The sequence below is a fragment of the Corvus cornix genome, chromosome 3 (assembly GCF_000738735.6).
Source record: "Corvus cornix cornix isolate S_Up_H32 chromosome 3, ASM73873v5, whole genome shotgun sequence".
NCBI lineage: Eukaryota > Metazoa > Chordata > Aves > Passeriformes > Corvidae > Corvus > Corvus cornix.
In genome coordinates this window covers 78141701-78154379 of record NC_047056.1, presented here as the reverse complement: position 1 = coordinate 78154379, position 12679 = coordinate 78141701, and the positions used below count along the sequence as shown (strand labels likewise).

General features: G+C 44.3%; 1 protein-coding gene across 12 annotated transcripts in view; it reads left to right on the top strand.

Moving 5' to 3' along the window:
- ANKRD6 (ankyrin repeat domain 6) overlaps positions 1 to 12670 on the top strand; it is a 91440-nt gene extending 78770 nt beyond the window's left edge. For 10 of the 12 annotated variants that reach the window (XM_039568561.1, XM_039568563.1, XM_010404214.4 and 7 more), the window contains 9 exons: positions 875 to 973; positions 1192 to 1269; positions 2085 to 2189; positions 2438 to 2578; positions 2806 to 2982; positions 4986 to 5138; positions 5694 to 5807; positions 7557 to 7899; positions 8999 to 12670. In XM_039568561.1, coding sequence (XP_039424495.1) covers positions 875 to 973; positions 1192 to 1269; positions 2085 to 2189; positions 2438 to 2578; positions 2806 to 2982; positions 4986 to 5138; positions 5694 to 5807; positions 7557 to 7899; positions 8999 to 9558 — 1770 coding nt within the window. In that variant the 3' untranslated portion in view covers positions 9559 to 12670. The remainder of the gene's footprint in view (positions 1 to 874; positions 974 to 1191; positions 1270 to 2084; positions 2190 to 2437; positions 2579 to 2805; positions 2983 to 4985; positions 5139 to 5693; positions 5808 to 7556; positions 7900 to 8998) is intronic. The other 2 variants (XM_039568564.1, XM_010404205.4) reach the window with 1 other exon arrangement.
- Positions 12671 to 12679: the final 9 nt, after the last annotated feature.

The following is a 12679-nucleotide window of genomic DNA, read 5'->3' as shown; positions in this document are numbered from 1 at the left end:
TAATTTTATTTGGAAATGAGTTTTTCAAATTGCAAAATGAGCTACTGAATATTAAGATCAACTGGTGTGAACCTGGTCCAGAGAGATATCCCTTTCCTTCATTCCCCAGCACTACCCAAAGTTGTTCCATATTTGCCCACAGAATGATTTGATTTAGGAGTACACTTCATCTAAGTTAGCAACAAGCAATTGATAACCACTAGTCCTGAGGAGATCTAATTTTATGAAAGCAAAATGCAAGACCAGGGGGACAGGAGGGCATTATACGCATGTGTCCGCTCTCACTTGAACAGTTGTTGGCTCTGTTATGAGTGCTCAAATCTGATCATGGCTGTCTTCACCTCACTGCACCAGGACAAGGGCAGGGCAGTGTGTTAGTGCAGGACCTGGACTGCCTCCTGGCTCTGATCCAAAATCAGTTTTTCCTGAGGAATCTTGTGAAGAGAATGCCAACCCTCTTGCTGAGTAATGTGATACATGACCACCTGCACACCAAATAATCAAACCTGGGGAAAAAAAAAGAAGAGAAGGTTGTGGTGGGAAAACTTGTTCTAGCCTCAGATGTCGTATCCATTTGCTGGAGGTAGAGCCGGGCTGTCTCCACGATGCATCATGTGTCACTTGGTTTAGAAAAATCAGATCACCAGCGCCCCAGCTGCATTTCTCAAACCCAGGCTGAAGTAGCTCTTTGCCTGCTCCTGTCATCTTCCCACTCAGTTATTTTTTATTGACCAGACCTTATTTAAGCTTAGTTGTTGCATCAGTAAGTGTAGGTTTTTTTAATCTCTGAGCATCTTTTAGGAAGGTGTGAATTTTGTAGGGTGAGACCCGAGGACTTGTGTCACAACTTTGTTTTCTGCTTTCTGACTCGCAGGCAGGGGATACTGCACTCCATGTAGCTGCTGCTCTAAATCACAAGAAGGTGGTGAAGCTCTTGCTGGAGGCAGGAGCTGATGCATCCGTTGTCAACAATGTAAGCAGGACACAGAGTTTCTTTGGTATTTTATATTAATGTAGAGTCTCTTCAACATTCTTCATAGGCTTGGTAGAAAATACTTGGTTGAATTATTAAATTAAAGCAATTAGTCACTTTACTCTTGTGCACAGAGTATATACCAGCTTGGTGGGAGAAATTCCACATTTTCAGTAGTTTGTGTTTTGAAGGAAATGCTGTTTTCTTTTTCCTCTCAGGCAGGCCAGACCCCTCTAGAGGTTGCCAGACAGCACAATAACCCCGAGGTTGCGCTCCTGCTCACTAAGGCATCACAGGTACGTTACACATCTCTCCCCAACACACACATACACATGGAGCTGAGGCCACTTAACCTTGGGAGGCTGCATCCCCTGCTCCTTGTCTTCTGCTGTGAAAGGTTCCTGTGTTTCTGCTGGCATTGTGGGCTGGCCTCAGGTCTATTGACACAGAGCCTCTCAGCCTCCAGGGTGAGCAAGGTGTGCAGATTAAGCCTCAGCATGAAGTGCTGTCAGAGGTTTCTCTGTCCTGACTGGCAGAGTGTGGAGTAGTCAGAAGCACTTGTTCCCTGCAGTGGCCCAGGAGTTAGAAAGTTGCCCTGTACCCAGAAGCTCCTGAGTTGTGTCACTCTGCTGCCTGTCTCAGGCATATCCCATCCCCAAAATGGTGGTTAGCACTGGAGGATGCTTTGCAGTGGGGACAAAATGTTTATGTCCTGTTTATACTTTGCAGCTGTGTGTGAAATGCTGCAATGCTCTTCAGGCCAGAAGGTAGGTGGGAGGGCATGAGACCAGGCATAATCCTTGCCCTCACCTTCCTTGTCACCTCCGCATGAAAAAGGCTGGGCTTGGCTTGGGAACCAGCCCAAGGACAGCAGAGGAGGTGCTCACCCTTCTAGGGGACAGCAGAGTGTCCCAACAGACTGAGCTCAGTGGTGGTGTGTTTTAACAGCCATAAACACCCACGTTGCTTGGCCCATCAGTTTCCATCTGGCAGTGCACTCTCCTTTATCCGTTGCCTTTCAGACAGGCAAGGAAAAAGTCTGCTCTATTACTTGTCTTCTGTGGTAGGAAAGAGCATGACATCACTGAGTAACAGTGTGGTCTGCCTTCAGGTCTCACGTTTTAACCGTGGGAGAAGCCTGAGGAAGAAGAGAGAGAGACTGAAGGAGGAAAGGCGAGCTCAGTCGGTGCCACGGGATGAAGTGGTACAGAGCAAGGTATGGCCTGGCATTACCAACTGGATCTACTGTGAAGAGGGACTGTCACTAAAACCCATGAGGAATCAGTCCATTTGGAGCCATCACTTGTGCATGGCCCCAGCAGCTGCCTGAGGCTGTCTGTCATGCTCTGCTGCTAAAGCATTTCCCACTCACGTGTGCAGAGCAGCTTAAAACTGGGCAGTCGAGGAAGAGCCTCCTTTTCCCCATCTCTGCAACCGCTCTGAACTTTCTGTCTTTGCTTCAAGCAGGGCAGTGTCTCAGCTGCTGACGACACACAGAGCAGCGACCAGCCGCCAGAGAGGAAGAACAACCTGAAGGATAAACCCCGGTCAGCCTCACCAGATCCCAAAGGAAAAAAGAGCAAAAAGAAAAAGCCAAAAGAAAAGGTATCAGTAGATTTAAAACAGCAGGGAGAGAAAGGATAGCTGTTCAGAAGTGGTGTGGGTGTCACTTTAGTGTGTTGGGGCAGCAGCCCCACCATGCTCCTGGGGCAGAGATAGTCTTCAGATAAAACTGATTTTTGCTGTAATTGTCTCAAAGGATTTGTCCCATTCCCACCAGGAATAGTTTACCAGGGCTCATATAGGCAAAACACTGTGTGTATGTTATGCAGGTTTCAGCACTCTCGGACCCCATCTCCCCAGCTGATCAGCAGACACTCCCTCAGCCCCAGAAAAACGTGCCTAAGCGCAGAAGTAAACACCACTGCTCCTCTCCACCCCCTCCCCACGAGGTCCGAGCCTACCAGCTCTACACACTCTACCGAGGAAAGGATGGGAAGGTGATGCAGGTGAGCCACTGCCCTCTCAGAGGGAGACATTGCGAGCAGCGTGTGCAGCTGGGACACAGGTAATGGATAGAACATATGCTCCACTACCTGCACTCTCAGGGACATGAAATCATGACTTGGGATTGGTTTTCCTTGCTTGGGCTTCAGCTGCATTTTGGCCTGAATTCTGGCAAACTATAAGCTGGTTTTGTGCCTGTTAAAGAAGCCACACTTGAGTAGTTTTGATCTGCAAAGATAAGGCGTGAACAGTGATTGGAAATGATACAAGAACTTTCATGATATACTTTGAAACATTAAGAGTTCTGACAGGAGATGCAAAGAGATTTTCCAAGGAAAAGCAGTGTTTGAGCACTGAAAGCTTACTGCCTAAACCAAGAGGTTGAGTAAGCTCAATAGATTTTGTTCCAATTCTTCCTGGGTTTTGCAACATGTCTTTGGGGATTCTATGTTTACTGGGGCAGGATTTCTATAGAAACTGGTAAACAAATAAACCTGGAGCTACCAGCCCATGTGCATTTATTCTAGTTTGGAGAATGATGTTTTAGTCACTTTATTACACAGTTAATTACCAGTAGACATTTACAGGAAAGCATAAAAACAGTCATTAAATTATCCTGTAGACACGGTAGACAGCTGTATTGTTGTTTTCTTAATACTGCCCTCCTGTACTCCTATGAGGTCTATCCTTTCATTTCCTTAGCTTCTCACATCCATCCATCATCTCTTGTTAGTCCCCTCCTGTAGTTCAGAATTTCAGGAGATTCTGAAGATCATTCAAGTCAGACTTCAAAGGTTTTACTGGCTGTTTACTGCTTTCCAATCTCTCAGTGTAATGTCTGAGAAATTTCCAGACAGGGACACTATGGAATTATCCTCTAGCAGACATCAGGAAGGATGGAGGGCCTTTCATATATTAAAAGGAGTATCTCCCTGCTGCGGGGATCTGACGGGCCATAGGAAGGACTTGTGGAGCAGAGAGGTACAGAAAGCAGATAGAAGAGATTTGTATACAAATCTCATCTATTCACAAAGATTAGCTTAATAGAGCTAGAGTCCCATACAGTTTTTCCTGAAATACATGACACTCCTCTCTCCTTTTCTTTTTTGCTTGTCTGTCTTCTTTGATGCCCTGAGGCCATGAATAGCAAACATAATTTCTGAAGTACATGTACTTCTGAAGCTTTCTTTAGTACTTAGCAAACCACCCACCTTTCCCTGGCAAGGGAATAACCCCCAATTTATGAAACACTGCTGCGGGGCTAAAGAAGATGGGGAGGCTCCCCTGCAGACAGATTCAGAGCAGCTGCTTTGGGCTCCTGGTACAGCCCCTGAAGGAGCCAGTTTCTGCCTTTGGGCCGCAGAGGAAGCTGATGAGGTTTAGCTGTCCTTGCTTAAGGGAGCCTTTTGTGAGCATCTCCCTGAGAGAGTTAAATGTGGTCAGTGCAGTTGCCCTTGCAGAGGGGCCATGGGATGGTGTCAGGTGAGTCAAAGGCAGGCAGAGGAGTGCCCAGCAGGCAAGGGGCAGCTGAATGCCAGAAGGGTGAGGGCAGACAAAAGCAGCGAGGGCCTTGCCATTCAGTACCAAAAAAAGGACAGAGCACATTATTGGCATTAGGTTAAAAAGCAAATGCACATAATCCACAAAATCAGATTTTTTTTTTTACAATTGAGAATTACAGCATTAAGACACAGGGTATAGGCCTGTGATGTACTCCCTCAGCCAGCACACAGGGTCTGAGCACAGTGCTGCGTGTAGCCCCAGTGAAATCAACACTGCTGCGTGTTTGGGTGTGTCCACACACATCAGATCAATCCTTGTGTAGGCTGTGCTTTTTCAACTAACAGCCCATTTGCTGAGCTGCTGTAAGATACTGTCAGGAGGGTGAGATACAGTACATGGGATAGAAGAACCCAAGACTGACTGAAGGAGGCTGTGATAATGTTCCAGGTGTGCTAAGAGGGTGGTGGGGTGTAGCAAGTAAATGTATCATCACTCCTTCCAGGCACCCATAAATGGATGTCGTTGTGAGCCCCTGATAAATAAACTGGAGAATCAGCTGGAGGCAACAGTGGAAGAGATAAAAGCTGAGCTTGGGACAGTACAAGATAAGATGAATATTAAGCTGGGCCAGATGGAAAGCAAAACTCAACATCAAGTAAGAATATGACCTGAGGGTCTGCTTGTCCATATGATTTAGAAACATATCCTCAACTTAATTAATATTTTCATTGTAATGATTCATTTTTTGCTTCTTGTGTTGTAAAAGCAAACCTGAACTCTTAATACTTAAGTCCAGGGAACTGTAACATTCCACTGGGAAATGATGTTGTGAACTAGGGTCTTGAGAAAAAACACATTGAATGTGTTAAGTGGCTTCTGGTGCTTCTTTATACAAGGAAACTTAAGGGCTTGAGGCATTAAGAGGGAAAAAAGGCAGCCCTATGTCTGGTCAGTTCATAGTTGTCAAAATCCCACTTGCTGAATTATGTATGGATTGACATTCAAGATCATCTAAATTACTTTTTATTTTTAATTTAGTAGTTATTAATTGGTAATTTTGTGATTGAACCTCTTTGCAAGCTACATCTAATTGTAGTTGGGAGCATTCCTAGAAATGAAGACTGAAAGACTATACTTTGGTTTACAGGGTTCACAGATGGGAGTTTGGTTTCTAACATGATGATCTCAGCTGAACTGTTTTTCCCCACAGCTGCGTGTTTTGGACAAGCTTATGGCTGAGCGACTGTCGGCAGAGAGGACAGAGTGCCTTCACCGCTTGCAGCAGCACACGGAGCTGGAGAAGAGTGAGGGGGAGAAGCGGCAGGGGGGGCTTGAAACAACTACTCCCTCTTAGCTCATCCCCTGGCAGCTCAGCTCAGGAGTTTCATTCTGGCAGGCAGAAAATATCAGAGATGTGTCTCATCTGTTCAAACAGGTTAAAGAGCTCTAAAGACTGAATTATTCCTATCCACCATCTTAGTCACTCAACCAAATTTATGAAGTTTTTGCATTAGAAATGAGGAATGTGACATCCAGTCCCACTGCTGTAATTTAATTTGGTGTGTCTCTAGTGTGGGATCTACAACAAAATACCGTTTTTCTAACGGTGATTTGCAAACATTTCTACCACTAAATTTTTCACAGTTGTGCTTTCAGCTTTTGCTTCATTAGAGGACATATGCAGGAACACATCCAATCAGTAAAAAAGGCTAAGATCTGTGTTGTTCCTTTTCCTTCTCATTCATTTGGTTGTGGGCCCTGGGAATCTCTCCCTTCTTCTTCATCTGATCTTTTTTCCCCCATGTATTAAAAGGCTGAAGTTCTTTCCTCTGATGTTAGCAACACGGCATCATCTCCAAGCTGTGTATTACTGACAATGGGAAAGTCTTTTTTGGTATGCTTGTTCAACCAGCAGTACAAGAATAACTGTTCCCACAGAGATCCAGTTCTTGCCCTTCCAGCTTCTGCAAAAACTCGCCATTTAAAACCTGCTGAGAAATTTGTGTTTCTCCACTCACAAAGATGAATTTAAAATGCAGTTCGTTTTCTCATTATTGGTATTCTTCCAAGAATTGAGAACTACACTTTGTGTTAGGAAAATGTCATGAGTGTTTGTAAGACCATTCCAAATCCATGTAAAAAGACTGACAGCTGTGATAATCCTTGCATAAGATACTGATCAAGATACTTGGGTCTAACATCCAGCAAACACTCTTTTCCAAAGAGAAGTACTTACCAAACTAAGGCAGCTTTAATTTTTATTTCGTAAGAGACATAAGTATTTTACTGGCTTCTGAACATCTAGGCTTGTGCTCCATCTCCCTGTAATCTCCATTTAAGAAACAAGATGCTGGAGTGATACATCAGGTGAACTGAATTAAGCGATGTCAGCTGTTCTGGCTCAGTTGGGTCTCATTGAAACAACTGAAAAAACAGAATTGGGCTTTACTAAACACACTGACTAAATATCCTTGTGCCTAGGAGGGCCTGACCTAAATTCATGTCATATGAACAACAGGGTGAAAAGAGCTACTCCTGTTCTAAATTATTTAAATGCATCTGCAGCTGACACTTATTAAGCATCTGTGTAATCTGAAAGCTGCTAGTGATTTATCATATAGTGGGGGGCTCTCATTCATCACTGAATGAATGAAGGTGATTAATGGTGAGAGAAGCAGAGGCTGGTAATTGTATAAAGCTGTCCCCCAGAAGCATCTAATTTGAATTCCACTCTTAAAAAAATGACCATGTGGTGTTCCTTGCACTTAGAAAGTATCATTGACTGTATGATTAAAGAAGTCATCAGAGTTGCATTGGAAGTAGCATATTCACATCTAAGAGTGGTAGCTTGGACTAAAAGAGGCTGCCTTTCATTAGCTAGTGCATAGTTCTCCACCTTTTCTGATCGGCAGTCCTTTAAATATTCCCAGTGGCAGCATGTACATCTGAATAGGGAGTCTAAGCTCATAGATACCCAGTATGCTTCTCTTTGTCCCTGCCACCTGTCCTCAGCAGCCCAGGAACCATGGGATCTCATCATAGGATCATGTAATTTACAGTCTCTTTCTGATAGATTTCCTTGGTTGATGAGCTGAAGACCTGGTGCTTGTTGAAGATTCAGAATCTGGAGCTCAAGCTTTCTGGAGATTCCAGGTCGTCAAGGCCAAAATCAACTTTGTCCACTTGTGAGTCTCTCACTGAGACCCTGGATACTGACAACAACCCCCACAGTGCCAAGGACTGTAAAGCCAACCAGCCTGTGCTGCAGTCAGAGGGCTCCCACCAGCATTCCTATATCACACTTCCAAATAGCCTCTTGGAAGATGGGGGAAGGAGCAGAGTCCAGATGCCAGAACAAAGCTTTGGGCAACACTTTTGCGTTAAACAAGATGGAGCATTGGGTACAACCACGTCAGGTACTTAGATGTCATATCCATTCAAGGGCGAGCGCATTCACTGAGGGATACTTGCGTTAGTAACACCACATAATTCTGGTGGTGTGCTTTCCCCCATTCATATGCCTCATGTCTTGGGATTTGAATACACTTCAAGGCAGCCACTGGGAATATTTTAAGACGTGGCTGGGTGGAATTCCACTGACTCTTCCTAATGCTTCCACTGTGTCTTTGAAGCAAAAGTCCTTTGGTGCTTTGAATAACTCTTGGCCCTGGAAGCTTGTGAGGGGGAAAAAAAAAAAAGAGATGTGCAGAACGGCCAGGTCTCCACAGCCAAGTAGAATGCTGTCAGAGCCCTGGCTTCTCTAAAATACAATGTATATGTCCCCTAAACACTATGCAAAGTGAACAGACATGGATGCCCCATCAAACTAGAAAGGTTCATAAGAGATCTTGCAGTACTTGAGTGTGAGCTGTTCTGCATTGGGACAGTTCAAAAACATCAACGTGTGACCTTTCCAAAATTACTGGGACTTCCAGTTTTATAGAAGCAGGGAGTTCATAAATATCAGCAGACATAACCTACTTTGGAAGTCTAGACTGATACTTGTTACACATCCCTCCAATGAAGTCACAGAATCACAGAATGGTTTGGGTTGGTAGGGACCCTAAAGATCATCTAGTTCCAACCCCCCTGCCATGGGTAGAGACAACTATACTTTCCACTATACCAAGTTGCTCAGAGCCACATCCAGCCTGGCCTTGAGGAAAAGGCTCAAAAGTGAAAACACTTCTGAGGATGGGGCATCCACAACTCTGGGCAACCTGTGCCAGTGCCTCATCACCCTCACAGTAAGGAATTTTTGCCTAATATTTATGTCCTTTGCCTGTTGTCCATCTGTAGCCCCACAGCTGCAATGCAGCACCTTCCTGCCTTGGCCAGCTTTTCTCTTTTAATGACTTCTATTACATCACCTGACTGTGAACATATGATAAATTAATACAAGCCTCTACAACGTACACACAAACCCACATAATTCATCAAACAACGAGGTCTTCTGAGTGCTAAAATAAATGCCCAGAGTTTTTCTTAATATATTGTGTATAATTTATTCTATAGGTACAGAGCAACAGGTAGTGGCTGGCGGACCAGTTTCTTCTTCTGCCCCTTCTCAAGATGTCAGGCCAAAGGACAGAGCTGTGAGTGCCAGCACGTTCCACAAGTTCCAGCAGGAGCTACCCTCCTCCGAGCTTTTGGGCTCCAAATTAAGACACGTTAAAGTTCAAGCTGCTTTGCAGCCATTGACTGAGCCTGCAAAGACTGAACCGCAGAGCAGCTACTTCATTGACAAAGGAACTCAGACAAAGAAGTCCAGCAAAAGCGGGCAGTCGAGGCACAAAGCTCTGCACCACACCGGGGCACAGCCTGGCCAGGAGCAGCAGCCCTCGGCCCTGCCTGCCCCTCCGCTCAGAGACACCTCCCAGGCTCTGGAGATTACCCAGTACTTCTTTGAGGCCGTGTCCACGCAGATGGAGAAGTGGTACGAGCGGAAGATAGAAGAAGCCCGGTGCCAAGCAAACCAGAGAGCGCAGCAAGACAAAGCTGCACTCAAGGAGCACATCAAATGCTTAGAAGAGGAGCTCTGCAAATTAAGGACTAAGGTGCAGAAAGAGAGCTAGCATCTGCCAGGCAGGTAATCAAGCAACAGGACTAATTCTGGAACCTGCCGTATGGGAATTTGGAATATTGATAGATATTTGTAGTGCCTGTTACATCCAAACAAAACACTCTTTTTCAGTAGAAATAACTTTGGAAACTCCACAACTGAGGAGAGTTCATATGCAAACTCTATTGATAACAAAGAGATGCTGCAGATTATTTCCAAGAGTCTGTTAATATTGCACTCTCAGTTTCCAGATGCTGCTTGAAACCAAACTGCATTAGTAACCAAAACTGCTTTTTGAAAAGGGAATTCCCTTACTTCCACACAGGACACAGGCTAGAGGGTTCCACTGTATGCTACATGGAAATGTGTGGTGATACCAGTACTGAAATAAATCCAGGATGTTTGAAAGCTTTTGACAGAATTACTTAGTGATGGAAGGGCTATTGATCCTATTTTAGATACTCCCAGGGCCTCTCTCTAGTCAGTGGAGAGAAGCTAAAGAACCCACTCCAATTACAAGCCCGGGTGGGTGACAGATGCAGGCTTCCAGCTGGGAGATGGCAGGCAACCATGGAGGGAGATGCTAAGGCGACTCATCCCATTAGGTACAGAGGCTTCAGCTACCACTTTGCTTTTCTCTTGGTTTTCCATTACTAAAACAAGTGCTAAATCAGACTTGTCTTATTTTTAAGGTGTCCTGGTTGCAGAGCTCCTTGTGGTTACACTATTGTTGGGGCTGTACTCCAGTAATGTGACTGAGAACTTTTGTTTAGGGCATGGATGGCAAGTATTTTACTGAAAGTGTGGTCTATTTGTTAGGTGTAATTTTTATATAAATATCTTTTCCTTCAAGCAGCACATGGCTGAATTCTCTACTATTGCAGAGGCCTGAAAAAGTCCTTTATCTAAGGAAGTGAAAGCTTGGTTCCCTGTATTCAAATGTTTATTTTTCTGCAGTCAGGATTTTTTCCCAGGCACCTTGTCCAGACTGTCTACCTTTGTACCTCTGAATGATTCCTCTCTCTGTTTTTTTCCCTTGTATCTCTAAAATGGAGACCAGGTCCTGGCGAGTCTACAGGTTTTAGGACAAACAGTCCCACAAAACAGAACTCAACATTTTAAAGGTTTTATTGATGTTTTGTTATAAAATCAGAACTTCACTGACCCATGCTTTCCATGCTGACAGACTCCAAATAATCCAGAGGCACTGTAACTCATTGCATCTTCACCCCTTTAGAGTTTCTTCCTTATACCTCTGAGAAGGCTCCATCAAATTCTGTTAGAAAAGAAGTTTACTTACCAGATGATGATAGAACAACTGCTCAGAATCAGTTCCAACACAGGACAACTGCTCAGAATCACTTCCAACACAGGATGGTACTGTTATGCCAAGGAGAAGATGACTTTTTTTTTCTGTACTAAGGAGTTCTAAAATCAATACAAAATACTTCACAGTGTTGAAGAACACCATTCACTTATTAGTAATTAAGCTTTGGTCTTCTTAGCAGATGTATAAAGCAAAAAAAGTCATATAACAATATTTTTCAAGTTCCTATCACTGCACTATCACGACAAGTGTATCTGCAGCTATGGAAATCCTGGTTTTATTGCTCTGACTTCTGTAGTCTACTATAGACACTTTGGTATGTTTACAGTTTTGTTTAAGCTACAGTAGGAATGCAGAAGCATGCTATTGAAGTTTTGTATCACCTGGATGAAGCTAATGTTTTGCCAAGCAATTAAAGTAAATGTTGCTCAGAAATGCGTGGTGTAACGTTTTCTAGCCAGAGAAAACTGACACAGTCCCCTCGCTTGACTTGGAAGGGGGAGCAGAAGATTGGACTTTGAACTTCCAAGCTTTTTGTTTGTGGTTATAAAACATGGAAATGGAGTTTGCCATCTGTGCTGAGGGAGGCTGCAGGGACTGAGTGCTGTCTGTTGGCTGGTGCAGGCCCCCATTTCAGAAGTTACAGGCACAGGGCTGAGTTGTGCACTGATCACACACACGCTCCTGAGCTTGCCAAGCTCAAGGAGAGGCTGCAGCTTTAGCTGCTCTACTTCCCATACACACCACACTACCAAAGTCATAGGTCCAAGTACTTCTAAGTAAATCCAAGTAATTACCAAGTAATTTAAGGCAGTAACCTGGCTGCAGGTTACTGATTTTAGAGGTTCTCTGAAGCCAATGACTGCATGGTAAAAGGGAAGCATTTTCTGCTAATTCCTTTCTATACCCCTCCCTTCTTCACAGTTGTGAAGGACTTCTCAAAAGACGTGCATGATCTACCTACCTTTATCTGCAGGTAAATTTGCTTACCCTTACAGGCTGTACTTGGACTCCTTAAGGCTTCTGGCTGCCAACATTATCTTGGCAAGCCCACAGAACAGTGGAGATGAAGGGCAGCAGCACTGAAGAGGTCAGCATCTGCCTGTCAGTCCTAGCTCTGGATTACATGCCCACAACCTGGAAATGTACGAACTGGGAGTCAAAGGAGTAATGCAGGCTCTGGGTTCCAAAAGGAAAGCACAGTCATGAGGCAGCAGGGTAAAGCCTCCTGATTAAGGAACAGAAATCCAAGCACTGGCTGAAAGGCTACTGTGGTAACAGCCAACATTGGTTATGGCTTGTTCAATCAAAATCCCTAAGAACTTTCTCCGAACATGAAAAATAAATCCCCAACACACTAATGTTCTGTCAGTGTGTTCTACAAGAAAATGTTAACAACATGTAAAATTTTAATGACGCATTTTTACATACATATTTTTCACAGACTGATTGAAGCTCAGAGGATTCAGTCTATACAAATCTGAACCACAGTTTCTGCTTCCAGCTGGGGTCTTTGTCTTGTATCCTGGAATACTGTCCTCTCCTTTCCCTGGTGCCAGTGGTGATACCTATTTACTGGATTTGCTGCCAGTCTGTCCAGCTCAGCAACTCTGCAGCAAACCACCTTGGGAAGCAGGGGTGTTCCCTAAGGAAACTACAATAGCAGAGTGGGAGAGGGAAGAGTTCCTGCATGTCTTGGAATCACCACCTAAAATAGTCACGCATCTATCTACTGCTGCCTGTCTGGTTACGTGAAGAAAATCCCCAGCTCATCCAGGCATTTTTAAATTATATGGGGGGAAAAAAA